This window comes from Camarhynchus parvulus, chromosome 18, assembly GCF_901933205.1.
Source record: "Camarhynchus parvulus chromosome 18, STF_HiC, whole genome shotgun sequence".
Taxonomy (NCBI): Eukaryota; Metazoa; Chordata; class Aves; order Passeriformes; family Thraupidae; genus Camarhynchus; species Camarhynchus parvulus.
Genome location: NC_044588.1, coordinates 3,274,654 through 3,289,274, shown reverse-complemented (window position 1 = coordinate 3,289,274; position 14,621 = coordinate 3,274,654). Strand labels below are relative to the sequence as shown.

At 50.2% G+C, this 14,621-nt stretch overlaps 1 protein-coding gene across 2 annotated transcripts in view; it reads left to right on the top strand.

The window, feature by feature from the left end:
• RGS9 (regulator of G protein signaling 9) overlaps positions 1 to 14,306 on the top strand; it is a 31,135-nt gene extending 16,829 nt beyond the window's left edge. Inside the window, exons 10-17 of one of the 2 annotated variants that reach the window (XM_030961931.1) lie at positions 4,422 to 4,451; positions 5,041 to 5,102; positions 7,264 to 7,377; positions 8,251 to 8,366; positions 9,237 to 9,324; positions 9,844 to 9,982; positions 10,579 to 10,664; positions 12,910 to 14,306. In XM_030961931.1, coding sequence (XP_030817791.1) covers positions 4,422 to 4,451; positions 5,041 to 5,102; positions 7,264 to 7,377; positions 8,251 to 8,366; positions 9,237 to 9,324; positions 9,844 to 9,982; positions 10,579 to 10,664; positions 12,910 to 13,081 — 807 coding nt within the window. In that variant the 3' untranslated portion in view covers positions 13,082 to 14,306. Of the gene's footprint in view, positions 1 to 4,421; positions 4,452 to 5,040; positions 5,103 to 7,263; positions 7,378 to 8,250; positions 8,367 to 9,236; positions 9,325 to 9,843; positions 9,983 to 10,575; positions 10,665 to 12,909 lie in introns of those variants that run through there. The other variant, XM_030961932.1, reaches the window with a different exon arrangement.
• Positions 14,307 to 14,621: the final 315 nt, after the last annotated feature.

Sequence of the window (14,621 nt, the reverse complement as noted above, 5' to 3'; positions counted from 1 at the left end):
AGGGAAGGTTCTCCTTGCTCCTCTTGCTTTTGAAAGAGACAGCCAAGAGCCCTCATGGAGCCACCTTTGGACCAGCAGCTTTATTTTTGTCCTCTGCTCTCACCAACACCTGTGGCTCAGCAGCCTTTGGAAGGGCCAAGCTCTGCTTTGTGTCCCTGCTCCTCCTCAATCTACCCTCACTTTGTTGGCCAAATTATGGAGTTTTTTAATCTTGGCTGTTGAGAAGGAAAGAAAAGAATGAATTCCTGATTTCTTTGAAGCTGACATTAGCATGAACATCTCTCCTTCTCTTGCTCTGACCCTTTGGTGGGCTGCTCCTCCCTCACAGATAGAGTCCTCTGGTGCTCAGAATCATTTGAAACATTTTTATTACTGATCCATGGGCAAACCTCGTGCTTACAATGAGTTTGGGGTTGTGGATGGGCAGGAGGAGTCAGGCAGCAGTAGCCACCCATTGAACAGCTAATTAAGGGGTGTTTTAGCCTTTCTTTGCTGGCTCAGGCTCACACCAAGCCTCAGTGCTTGAGAATGAGCCCTGAGTGCCTGCAGGAACCTGCACAGCCTCTGCCTCTGGAACCTGAGTCTTTCTGAAAGAGCTTTAGCTGTCCCAAAAATCTCTGTGCTGCTGAGTGAAGTGCCCTGGTTTGTTGTGTGCAGCAAATCAGCCACAGATCAACGAGTCACTGCTGGCCTTTGATTTCATAAATCCCTGCCAGTTTCATGATAAAGTTCTGCTGCATCATCACAAGTTTGGAAAGCACAGGGAGATAAACGGGGGGAAAATGAACAAAGCTGGGGGCAGATTTGATTTCCAGCTGCAGGGCTGGATGCACCAGCACAGTGGAGATGAATTTTGGGATGATCCAATGCCAGAGTCAGGATTTGCCTCTGCAGGCTCTCAGTACGGGGAGCAGGGCTGCACTGAGCAGGGGGGTTGGGGTGGGCAGAGGCAGCTGGGGTGCACTTTGCAGGGTTGGAGGGGCAGATCTTCCTTGCCCAGAGGCAGATCTCCTTGCCCAGAGGCAGATCTTCATGCCCAGAGGCAGATCTTGCTGCCCAGAGGCAGATCTTCATGCCCAGAGGCAGATTTTCCTTACCCAGTTTCAGATTTTCCTTGCCCAGTTTCAGATTTTCCTTGCCCAGTTTCAGATTTTCCTTGCCTAGAGGCAGATTTTTCCTGCCCAGAGGCAGATCTTCCTTACCCAGAGGCAGATCTCCTTGCCCAGAGGCAGATTTTCCTTGCCCAGAGCTCTGGAGGGAGGCTGGGCTTGCTCTGCCCCAAGCTCAGTGACCAATTCCCTGCACAGGATTCCAGGGATCAGCCTCAGCCTGCCAAGCTCTGTGCATGGAGAGTCAGGGTGGAACTGCAGTGTCCTTGTCCCAAACAAGCTCTGCACAACTTTCTTCACTCCCAGCTCCTTCCAGGCATCCACCCAAAGCTGTTTCCAGGTGTTTCTGAGCTCTGTAAACAGGGAGGTGAAAACACCATGACCATCATCTCCCCAGTGTGGTCAGGAAGCCTCCCATGGGCAGAGGAGCAAACAGGAGGCTGGGAATGAGCAGAAATCCCAGCTCTTGTAGGAGCTGTGGCCTCAGCCATGGGGATCAGCTCCAGGCAGGGCTCTGAGCAGCTCCTGGCTCTGCAGTGCCCAGGCAGCTCAGAGCTGGTGGCACAGGCTGTGACCAGGGCACACAGGGTGTCCCAGTGCCAGGGGGTGTCTCTGGGGTGTCACAGGATGTGGCACAGCTCGTGGCACTCACTTGGGGCAGACTGAGGCCTTGCAGTAATTGCCATGTTGGTTTGGAGGCTGCAGGGCTGGAGATAATTGGGATAAGTCACTCGTTAAGGGCATTGCAAAATTAATCTCATTATGACAAACCACTCTTTTGTTCCAAAGATGATTTCCTTCCAAATGAGGCAGAGTGGGTGGGTGGTGCAGGGCACTTTGGCACTGCTGCAGTCAGTAGTGGGGGTCAGGGAGGGTGGGCACAGCTGGCAGTGCTCAGTGGGACATGGACAGTGCTCAGGGCCACTTGCAGCAGCTCTGAACTGGGAACTGGGGGCACTGGGAGAAAGGGAAATGAAATTATGAGCAGCTCTGGGCTGAAATAGCTGAGATTCCTCCCAGTTACTGCTGATTTGAGAACTGGAAGGGGCTGAGCACAGCCAGCACCTGCAGCCTCCCAGGGTGTTCAGCAGTGGGGTCCCCTTGGATTTGCTGCAGTTCAGTTTGTGCCACTGCTCAGAGAAGCTCAGCCCCATTCTGGGGGTGCTTTGGCAAATCCCCTCCCCACCTGGAGCACCCCAGCAAAGCCCCCCTTGTTTTCCCAGGAGCAGTTGCCCTCCACACAGACTGTGCCAGGAGGGCATCCTTGCTGTCTTAAAAAAAAAATCTTCCCTTGTTTGCTGATTTTTCTTCACCCACATATAATTTTCCTGTTGTGATGGCATTTTAATTGACCCCTTTCTGTCTCTGTATAACATTTGGCTCACTGTGTTCTCTTTCTCTTTCCCACAGCTGTTTGTCTCATGTGTGTGTGGTGTGCTGCCAGCCTCTCAGACCCCTCTAGAAGATAACACCACTTTCCTGCCACGTGAGCTGCCTTCAAGCCACTGTGCCAGCACCCACTTCTCCTTCCCCACTGCACCAGGCCTGTCTGAGGCCCCAGTTGACAAAAAAAGTGGAAGAAAATAGGGTTTTTAAAATGATTTTAACGTGTTGAAATCACTGCTCTAGCCACAAGTTCCATCAAATGGAACCCTTCAGCTGGCACTTGTAAATCTGAGGAGGCCTGGTTTGTATCTCACATTCCCCAGGGAGACAGTGAACTCCTGTTGTGCAGGAGGGCACAAACACAGCTCTCCAAACAGGACACTTTAGGGCAGTAAATACAATAAATTTCTCTGTGCAAGCAGGTGATTTTTCCCTTCCATTTCTGCAGTCTGTCTGAAACAATGACATTCTAGAAATGAGGGGAAGAAATGGAAGGTGGCCTGGAATCAGGGATGCAGCTGAGAGCAGAGAAGGCTGAAAAGCTGATCCTCAGCTGCTCCATCATTTATCAGGGTGTCCCAGGAGCTTGTGAATCAGCAGGGGAGGTTGTACAGCCCTGTGAGCAAGGATCCTGCTGTCCTAGAGCTTTTTCTGTCCCCTGATGTGTCAGTCCTTTCCCCCTCTCCCACAGGGGCCAGCACAGCATCACTGCTGGGTTTGCTGCCCTGTTTGTCCCTGCTGAGATGGGCTGTGCTGCCCCTCAGAGCTGCTCATGGTATTTCCAGCAGGAAAAGCTTCCTCCCCTCACAGCACCACTGTCAGGACTTTTTTTGGTGGCCAGGCTGGGGCTGGGTCAGGGTCAGAGCTGGCTCTGAGGTGGTGCTGCAGGGATTGGGCTCTGCTGCATTTCTGGCTCCTGCTGCTGAAATGGTGAGTTCAGAACCAAGTGTCAGCAAAATGAGGGTGTTTTTCTGCCTTGTGGAGAAGAGTTTCTCCCTCCTGAGCAGGACTGGTGATGATGGTTAAAGTGCAAAAGCAGATCAGTGTCCCCACAAAGCAGCCTGGGGGAGCATCTTGCCTTTCCCAAAACAGGGGCAGTTTGGGGTTTCTGGGGAGGTGAGGGGAGAGCAGAGCTGCCTGTGCCATTCAGTACCAGAATCTTCATCCCTCATCCCTCACAAACTGCACTTCTCCAAGGCTCTCTGCAGACCCTACCTGCCATAGGGTTTGTTTGACAGGATAATTTTGGGATGCAGGTCTTGACTGAAACAGGAGCTGAGCAACTGAAACCCTGCCTGAGCCTTTAAAGGCTTGCTGGGAGCATCCCTGACTTATCCTGTCTTTCCTTCTCCCTTCTGCAGTTTATTCCACACAAATAACTGTGCTTCAAAGGAAGCTGTGTGAATAAACACCCTGCAGTTAATTCCTTGCCTTCGATTGCCTGCTCATTTGTGGATGACATGTAACATAGGCTGAGTTATTCAAATCACAACCTAAACACCCTTTGCACAGCAGATACTGCTTCTGAGGCTTTTAATTGTGGTGTTTATATTTTGCAATGTGTTGGTTCCTGTCTCCTTTAGCTAATATTGAATGATCTAATCTGTGTCTCGTAAATGAATCTATTTTAGCTCCATTAGAATAACCCCTTAATTGAAGGCATACAGGCAGCCTGTGATGGGAGAAGCAATGCTAAACAGTAAATACAGCTAATGGGACAATTTACCGTGTGGGGATGCTCTTAGCTTTGATGATACCCTGATTAGCTCAGCTGCTGTGTTTGATTTTAATTGTAATCAGAATTAATTGGAGAGCGCTGCACAACGGCAGCGCTGCAACGGTGTTTCCATGTCTAAAAAAAACCAAAAAACAAATGTAAGCACCCATCCCAATTTAATGATTCTTTTTTTTTAATATATTTTACAGAAAAATACTATGGAATTCTACAGGAGAGAGGTGAGTGGTGCTTCCCTCACTTCTCAGTGTTCATCCTGTGTGGCTCAAAGCCCTCTGTGCAGGGCATGGGCTCTTTGAAAAGCAGAATCCCTGCCTCATGGAGCTTTTATCAAATTAATTTCAGGCCATTCCCTCCCACTGCAGCTCTCCCAGTGACGGGAAGGCTCAGGCAAGGACAGACACCAGGGCTGACATCCAATAGATCAAAATTAGTGGTGGGGAAATCACGGTGGCGCCAGCACAGAGACGGCCAAGAATCAATGATAATTACACGCTAAATCATCCAGAGCATTTGTAGGTGCTGAGGATGGGAGCTATTATTCAATTTCTATGTAACATGGGGAGTGCTTTTTAATTACTTGCACATTGCAAAGTGAGTTTCTGATGTTTGCAGTAATCTCAGGGAAAACAGACATTTTACTGAGACAATTCAGGGATCCTGGGGTTCCCTGGACATCCAGTAATTAGGGAAGGAGCAGTCCCTGTTGTAATTAGCACCACTACCTGGGAGAGAACCTGTCTGAGGTTTAGATAGGCCTTATCTTCAAACCTTTGTGCTCCTAACCGTGGCCATGTCTGATCCCCTCAGATCATGTACTATCAGCAGGCCATCCTGAAGACCAGAGTGAAATCTTCTGTCTCTCTTGGAGGGTAAGTCCTGATTTCCTTCTGTCCACACATTAATTAGTCTCCAGTGCTTATCTCCTGATGAGCTGATGAAGCTGTCTGCTCTGGCAGCTGGTGACTCAGCCCGGGGATCCATGTGGTGGCCCAGTGCTGTCTGGGCTGTCTGGGAGGAGGAGGAGGAGGAGGGATCAGAGTCCCAGGAGGATGAAGAGGCTCCCTGGGAGCTTTGCTGCAGAGCAGCACCAACCTCTGGGCTGAGAATCCCACTGAGATCAGGAGATGCTGACACTGCTCTGGTCAGCTGTGACGCCTGGGCACAGCCCTGCAGCCAGGGGAGGATCCAGCAGTGTGTCTGTCATTTGGGAGGAGCAGCCAGCAGGACAGACTGACCCTCCTGTCACTGGTCCCCACCCTGGGCTGTCCCTGCCCCGTGGTGGTGCTCACCTCTGGCTGTGTAATCCTGCAGAGGGAAACAGCCTCCCCATGAGCACCCAAGCAATTAATTAGCAATTCCCCTTCCCAGTGGGAGTGTTTCCTCATCACATTCCTGATGAAGCCTCCAGCCCTGTGGAGGCACTGGTGTGTTTCCCAGAGGCATTCCTCCTGTGCTGACCAGGCTCCTTGAGGTGCAGCCCAGAGCATCTCCTGGTGCACTGCCATTGCTACCAGGGATTCCTGTCACATCTGACATAAACAGGGTGCTCAGGCCAGTTCCCTGGGGAAAACAGTCTTGGATGAATGGAATGGGTGGAAGAGAGAGTCTTCTGAGAGCCACAACGTGCAGGGCACCAGGGTTGGAGGGGCAGATCTTCTGCCCAGAGCTCTGGAGGGAGGCTGGGCTGGCCCATGCTCAGTGGCCAATTCCCTGCACAGCTCAGGGAATGTTCATTTTGTCACTGACTTCCAGGTCAGTTAAAACTCTGCTGCCTCAATTCTACAAACTGTGAGCTGGAGCTGGGGACCCCTGGCTGCTTTCCAGGAGTTTTGTGGTGTTTCACTTTTGGCAATGGGGCTTTTTCTCTCTTTAGTTCTGGTGGGATGATGCTTATCACCTAGATCAAAAAATCTCAGGAGCTTTGGAACTCCAGAGTGTCAGCTGCAGGGTTGGGTCCAAATCAAATTATTATCAATGGGGATTTGAGCAGCAGCTGGGCAGTGTGCATGCTTCAGAGCATTGCAGTGATTTAGGAGAAGCTGCAAAGCACTTCAAGACCACACAGCAGTGCTGCCTGAGCTGACAGGTTTAGATTTGCTTGATCATGGGCTGGAGTGCCCAGTGCAGGTGCTGGATGCCTTGGCATTCCCAGTGGCAAGGGAGGATGGAGCAGCTGTGTGCCAGCCCTGTGGTTTGCTCTGTAGAACTGCAGGATGAGTGCCAAGGTGCCTGTTAGCAATGGGCTGCTGGACACTGCACTCCCAGCTCTGAGCACATCAAAGCACTTTGGCCTGGAAGGAATTTTAAATGCAGAAACCAGAGGTTGTTTTTTTTTTTTCAAGAATGAAAAAGGGAGGCTGGAGCTAAAATTCCAGCACATTAGTGAAATCAGTTGTAATTAGAAGTCTGGCCAAGTTAGAAGGTAGGAGAAGTGTTTGTCTGGTTCCTGATGGGAGAGAGACAGCTCTGCTTTGTGCCAAGCCCTCAGAGCCACTCGCAGAGGAATGAGCCCTATGGTGGGTGATGGAGGAAAGGAGAAGCTGGGATGAGCCCTCAGCATTCCCTCACTTTCCCAGAGCTCCCTGAGTTCTCCCATGGCCCATGGGAAGGCTGAGAACCCACCTGGGTGACACAACCCCTGTGCTCCTTTCCCTGACACTTTCCCCCCAGAGCAGTGCAGGATCAGGCCCTGGCCAGCTGAGAACAGGAGACAGAAACTCTCCTTAAGAGATTCCTAAATCTCTCTTCCTTAAAATAAAAAGGCAGAAGGAGGTGATGGAAGAGAGTCTTGTATCTCCTTGTATTTGAATTGACAAATTCACTGCTTCAAAAGGAGACTTCTGCTGGGAAATGGAAAAGATTACCTGAGCTAATGAATTGATTTTTCTGGGAAGGCAGGGGCCACCTTCCAGATCCCTGTGCTGAGAGTCCTGCACCTCTGAGGAGAACTGTAGTCTGTAATTTGGCTATAATGGGGCTGGCTGTAATTCTGCCTTCCAAATTCATATTTTGATTTTGGATTTGTTGCAGGGTTGTGAAGTACTCGGAGCAGTTCCTCTCCAATGATCCCATCCTGTCTGGATGTCTCCCCAGCAACCCTTGGATATCAGATGACCCTGACTTTTGGGATCTCAATGCAAAGCTGTATGTATTTCTGTTGTTTTGCCAACCTGTGGTTTACAATGACCTTTATACTGACAGAAATCAGGAAAGGGAACCACTGATTTTCGTTGTAGTATCTGATCTCTGCTCACAAACAGAGATGTGTTCCCTTTCAAACTTATTTTGAAATTGGGAATACTCCATGCTGAACTTTCAGCACTGCCTTCTTCAAGTGGAGCCTTCCTTAACATCCCAGAAGTTCCTGAGCTGATGATGGGAGTGTGCACTCAGCCCTGCTGGGTGGGTCTGATCCTCCCTGGATGAGTGAAGGGTGAGTCCTGTTCCACCTTGACCAGCACTGGAATGGAACAGGAGCAGCTCAGGGTTCAGCTCCTCCCCTGGCTCTTTGCTCACCCCTCAGGCTGCTTCCTTTGGAGAGGCTTTGAGTTGGAGGCACATACTGGTGGTCCATCCCTTGGTTTTCCCTTTGGATAGGGTTTGCTAATTACACGGTGGCATCTCGGGGCTTGGAGCATCCAACATCTCAGTGGTTCTGAGAGCAATCCTGGATCCCATCAGACATCCCCAGGGGATGCCTGCACTGAGTGCCTTTATGAGAAGCAAAGCTCTGGGCAGCCACCAGTGCCTCCTCCAGGATGGGACTGAGTCACACCACAGGGCAAGGCTGGGCTGTCACTGTGAGCTGCAGAAATCCCAGTTAAATCCTCATCCCGCTGCGGCCCGAGTTGTTTAATTACAACTTACTTAGTGGGTTGACTTCAGGAGCTTATTACACCACTCTGGAAAACAAGAGAATGCTGAGAAGTCCCTTGGCACTGCAGCAAAGGGCATTTTGGTTTTAATTAATCTGCTAATTAGAGGAAGCAGCGGTGCTGTGTGTGTTCTCCCCCGCAGGGTGGAGGTGCCCACCAGGATGCGCGTGGAGCGATGGGCCTTCAACTTCAGCGAGCTGATCCGGGACCCCAAGGGCCGCCAGAACTTCCAGATCTTCCTGAAGAAGGAGTTCAGCGGTGGGTGGCAGTGTCCCTGTGTCCCCAGGCTGAGGTGACATGGCTGCTGCAGGCTGTGCAGCCAGGGCAGGCGGTTCCATCTAGTGGCACAGGACACACGGTACAGCCCGGCGCGTCCCCACCTAGGGACAGCCTCGGAGGGTTTGGATTGCGTTTTAGGAAGGAATTCTTCCCTGTGAGGGTGGGCTGGCCCTGGCACAGGGTGCCCAGAGAAGCTCTGGTGTCGCCCTGATTTTTTAAGATTTTCTAAGCCTTCTGATGTTTATGTTCTTGTAGCAAACTTTCTCACACACTTTCTGTAAATAACTTATTGTTTTACATTCTTTTATGGAAGAAGAGAAATTTGATGGACTGTTTGTTTGTCCAGTGTCATTGGAGAGGTGGCACTGTCACCCTCCAATCCACTGTCACTTTTGGAAAACTATAAATGTTGGAGTCAGAGAATAAACTTCCCTTTTCTTCACCTTTAGAGCAGCGGTGTGTGCACTCATGTTGTTTCGTGTCCTATAGCGACACTCTGGCTGCCCCTGGATCCCTGGAGGTGTCCAAGGCCAGGTCAGACAGGGCTTGGAGCAGCCTGGGATGGTGGAAGGTGTCCCTGCCCATGGGACTGAGATGGACTTTCAGGTCCTTTCCACCCCAGAGCATTCCATGATTCTCTGGCTGCTCCCAGAGAAGGGAACTGGCTGAGCTCACAAGTTCTTCGAGGTGTCAGTGGGCAGAGAACAGGGGAAAGCTGTTCTCCTCTTTCAGTCAATTGGAAAGACTGGTTTGGGGCCAGCAAATTGTGCCAAACAAATCCAGGAATTATTAAATGGGATTGTGTTTTCCTCAGTCTCACTCTCTGCTGATTGTGTCCTTGTTGTACAGGAGAGAATCTGGGTTTCTGGGAAGCCTGTGAGGATCTCAAGTATGGAGATCAATCCAAGGTGAAAGAAAAAGCAGAAGAAATCTACAAGTGAGTATGAATTTTTTTCACTCTTTAACTCTTTGTTCTTTGTGCATGAGTCCCATCACCTTCCACAGGTTCTCATTCTCCAAATGATTTATACCTAAGATTTTTACGTGTAGGCTGTTATCAGTTGTGGCTGTCTTTTGTCCCCACACAGGAAAGGAGCTTTTGGAGATGAAAGTAGAAGTGGTTTTTTTTATATATATATTTACTTTTCCTCTCTGTTCTCTGTTACATTTCAGTCTTAGGATGTAATTTAAATATCAGTGTGGAATAGCAAAGTTCTTGAGGCTACTACAATCAAAGTGAGGAGGGGCTTTTTTCTTCCAGTGAACTAAAGTTTGGCTTGTATTATGTGCAAGAGGAAGTGAGTGCACTGAGTCTCTGATGAAGAGAACATTGATTGCCCAAGATCAGGACAGCAAATTGCAGCAGGGAGCTGAAGGGACTTTTCCTTTCATGCATAGACAGGAGTCTGTGAATTCTCCAGCTGCTCATGGCACTGTTGATTCCTCCTCCTGGCAGGCTCTTCCTGGCTCCAGGAGCGAGGCGCTGGATTAACATCGATGGCAAAACAATGGGCATCACAGTCAAGGGCCTGGAGCACCCTCATCGTTATGTTCTAGATGCTGCTCAGACCCACATCTACATGCTGATGAAAAAGGTTTGTTATTTGCTGCCAGAGCCTGAAGGGGGGATTCCAGCCCTCTGGGCCTTCCAGTGTTCTGTCCCTTTCAAGGGCCCTTTGTTTGAAAATCCCTCAAATTTGCTGAGTGAAGCAAGTGCTGCTTCAGGCATTGGTATTTTGCTGCTGCTCTTTCCCTCTCAGCCTGTCCCCAAGGTGGTGGGGGTCAGGTGGCTGCTGCAAGTCCTGCTTTCAATTCCAGCTTCCATGGAAGCAGCAGAACTGGACTGATTTTCACCCACTGATGAAAAGTTTGGCTCCTGGAACAAGCTCCTCACCTTGCAGTGACTCTGAGACCCTGCTGGCCCAAGCTAAGCTTCATTCAGATCTTTTGATCTGGGTCTTACCTGTGAAGCTTTATTGTGAGATGGAAAATCCTGGGAATTTTCCAGCCAGATGAAAGGATATTGGTTTAAATAGCTACATTTGCCTGAAAGATGCAAAGTCCCTTGAGCTGCTGGGGGAGATTATCCAGTTCCCAGCCTCCCTGGCTCCTGAGCAGCTGTACTTGGTGGTGATTTTAATAAGGATGTTTGCAGCCCATAACTACCAGTGTCTCTTTTTTCTCCCAGTAGGACTCCTATGGCCGCTATTTAAAGTCTCCAATATACAAGGAAATGCTGGCCAAGGCTGTTGTGCCACAAGAGGGTGTCAAAAAAAGGCAAGTGAAACTGGCTGTAATTGTGGGGTTTGTTTTTCTTGTTGTAGCAAGGGTAGAAAAAGCCCAAGTTGCAGCAAAATTACTATGATTTAGATGTTCTCTTAATTAAATAAAATTTTGCACTGAGAAGATGCTTTGCTTTGAGACTGATGCTGCTGTTTATTCATGAGCCCTTTGGAAAAGGCTTGTGAACAGGAGTGGAGCTGCTGATTGCTCAGCTGCCTTCTCTGCTGGGTCTGCTGAGAAGGGCTGGGATTGTTGAATTAATTCAGGGCTCCTTTCCTGGAAGGAGACAGCACTGGTGTTCTGAGCATGAGAAAACTTCTGCCCACCAAACATTGGCTGCCAGAGCAGAGACAGACCCAGGGTCTGGGATAATCCATGGGATCTGTGTGGTGGTGTTTATAGAGGTTTCAGGATGAGGGAAGAGATGAGAATCTTGACTTTGTGTTTCAGAAAGTTGATTTATTATTTTATGGTATATATTAAAATAAAATGATCTATTAAAACTATACTAAAGAAAAGAAACATCAGAAAGCTAGCAAAAAAAAAAGAATAGAATGATAATAAAATCTTGTGACTGCTTACAGCTTTGACACAAGTAGCTGTCATTAGTTATCAAGTAAAAACAACTCACATAGACCAATATAAAATGCACTTGTTGTATTCCACAGCAGCAAATAATTATTGTTTACATTCATTTCTGAAGCTTCTTAGCTTCTCAGAAGAAACAATCCTGTCAAAAAGATTTTTCATAAAATATGTCTGTGACAATCTGCTCATCTCTGCCTGGACAAAGCTCACCCCTGGTGTCAGGGAAGGTGGCAGGCATTGGGGAACAAGCAGCACCTTGTGAGTGACAGCTGGCACAAGGTGAATAGCATTGGAAATGGCTTTTTCCCAGCAAGATGAAGGTTATACAGCAAATTCAGGCCAACTGAGCTGCAGCTGCTCCTAAAGCTGAGCATGCAGTGCCAGACTGCTTGGTTTTTCTTTCTCTGTTCCACTCATCAACCTAGCAGGCAAGAAAGAGGAATCATGGACTTTCACACTGTTGTTTCATCTAAAGCCTGTTTTAAGTCAGTGGGAAAAGCCCTGCTGCTGCCTGGCCTGGGGTTAGGTCGGTTGTTCCCTGAGCCACACATCCCCAGGTCACTGGCACAACCTGGCTGATCCCAGTGATCCTGCCTTGGTGTTTGCTTGTTCTGGACCCCCCAGACCTCAGCATCCCATTAAACTGATCCTGCCTTGGTATTTGTCAGTGCTTGTTCTGGACCCCCCAAACCTCAGCATCCCATTAAACTGATCCTGCCTTGGTATTTGTCAGTGCTTGTTCTGGACCCCCCAAACCTCAGCATCCCATTAAGCTGGAGCTGATGCCTCATGCAGAGGTGGGTTAGCACCTGTTCCCACTGCTGGGCATTGCTGAAGCAGGCTGTAGGTGTTTTTTGGGGGCATCACAAACACCAGGAACACCCACACTGGTCCCTGCCTTGATCTTCCCAAGGGCACTAGAGAAAACTCCACTGATGGGGGTTGTTTGGCTTCACCCTGAGTGTGAGTTATGTGCAAACACAGCAAAGGAGTGATGTGGGTGTGACCACGTTCACAGGGGTCTGAGGATGAGGGAAGAGATGAGGATCTGACTCCATGTTTCAGAAGGCTTGATTTATTATTTTATGATAAATATTATATTAAAACTATACTAAAAGAATAGAATAAAGGATTTCATCAGAAGGCTAGCTAAGAATAGAATAAGAAGGAATGATAACAAAGTCTTGTGGCTCGGGCAGAGAGTCTGAGCCAGCTGAATGTGATTGGCCATTAATTAGAAACAACCACATGAGACCAATCACAGATGCACCTGTGGCATTCCACAGCAGCAGATAACCATTGTTTACATTTTGTTCTTGAGGCCTCTCAGCTTCCCAGGAGGAAAAATCCTAAGGAAAGGATTTTCCATAAAAGATGTCTGTGACAATGTGGGTCTGCTCTGAGTGATGGGCTCTGCTCTGAGTGATGAGTGTCTGTGTGCCCTGGAGTCCCTCAGCAGCAGACTTGGGACACTTTTAGCAGTCCTGACGCTTGTGTGTGACACTGACTCACCCCGTGCTGTTTAAAGCACCTTGCACTCCTTTGGCCGTCTCTGTGTCCCAGCTTGTCCTGCTGGGTCACTTCGCTTGCCAGGGGGAGGTTTTGGTGCCCTTCTCCTCAGTAACCCTGTCCTTGCCCTCTCTCTGCCCAGCACGGGTTTGTTCGGACGCCGCCACCTGCGCTCCAGCCCCAGCCCCATCATCCTGAGGCAGCAGGAGGAAGAGGCCAAGGCCAGGGAAGCCGCCAACACCGTGGACATCACGCAGGTCATGAGCAAGCTGGATCGCAGGAACCAGCTCCAGAAGGAAGCTCCTCCCAAGTAGGCTCTGAGCCCCGCAGGGAAAAGACAAGGCGAGGCTGGGCTGAGCTTCGTCTCCCCTTCCTGAAGGTGTCAGTGCTGCTTTAGCTTTCCCAGGCCGGCTCTGGGCTCTGCTTCCCACTCGTTGCCATGGCTGCTGGAGAGCAGATGTCCCTTCCCGGGCAGTGCCAGGCTGCTGCTGTGCCAGGCTCGGGGGGCAGCACCCCGCACAGCTCGGAGGGGAGATGCCTCCTGCTGCCCCCACAGCCCCGGGAGGCTGCAGAGCCCGCCTGCCTGTCCCTGCTGCTCCAGGGCAGGCCAGAGCTGTGCCCTGGTGGGTTCAGACCAGCCTGCCCTGGCCTGAAGGGGATGAGCCTGCGGGGAGCAGGGTGAGGTGACCCAGCCCAGAGTGTCCCTGCTGGCCTCCACCCCATGGGGGGCTCTGCACCCTCCCAGGGGCTGCATCTGGTACCCCCTGAGAGGAGCACACCCCCACTCCAAGAGTCCTGCACCTCCAGCCAGCACCACAGGCACAAGAGCTGCTTGTGGGAGCAGTAGCAGGAGCATTTCTGAAGGTTTAGCTGACCTTCTGAATTTGAATGACACTCCCACATCCCCTGGCACGCTGGAGATGATCAGCAGGAAGCTCTGCTCTGCTCTCCCTGTGACTCCTGTGCTGTGAGCTGGGTGTGCAGGTGCAGAGAGCTGCCCCTGCCAGAGCCAAGAGAGATTTTATCCAATCCTTCCCACCTCTTGTCTTGTCTTTTTCCTGCTCTTTTTCTGTTGTTAAAAATCCAACAGGAGGTAGCTGCAGTTGTCACTGGCTTGTAGCCCAGAGGCAAAGGAGAACATGGTAGAGGTGTTGAGAGCAGATTTCAACTTTAGGTAGTATTTTCTTTTTCATTTGCTCTGTAGAATAAGGCAAGCTGAAATGCCACATTAGTGCTAAAGAGCTCAGGGATAAAGATTCCAGGCCTTGCTGGAAAAGCCCAGCATGCCTGGACCAGGCCAATGATTACCAGAAGTGTGAAGATTCCTGCAAAGCCCGGTAAAGGGAATTGAAGGGACAGAAAAGCTTCCTTGCTTGTTAAAATTTTGGGGGAGCAAAGAAACTGGGTGGAAGCACTGAGGTTTGGGAAGCTGCCTCTCTCCAGTTCACATTGTTCATCCCTTTTTAATAGTGGTGGGATTTTACAGAAGATGGGAGATCATAGAATCCCAGAATGGTTTGGATTGGAAGGGATCTTAAAGCTCATCTCAATCCACCCCCTGCCAGGGGCAGGGACACCTTCCACTGTCCCAGGGTGCTCAGAGCCACATCCAACCTGGCCTTGGGCACCCCCAGGGATGGGGCAGCTTCTGGAGAGAGCTGGCAGGGAGTGGGAGCCCTTGGACAGGGGGGTGCATGCAGGCCCTGGAGTCCTTGCAGGGCAACTCCCTGTGAACAGGGGACACTCATTATGTCACTGTCTCCCCAGCAGTGACTCTGGCCCTCCCTGTGGCAGGATCAGGGCTGGACAGTCTGATCTGGTGTGGCTGAGCCAGGGAGGTTGTCCTGCCCTTCC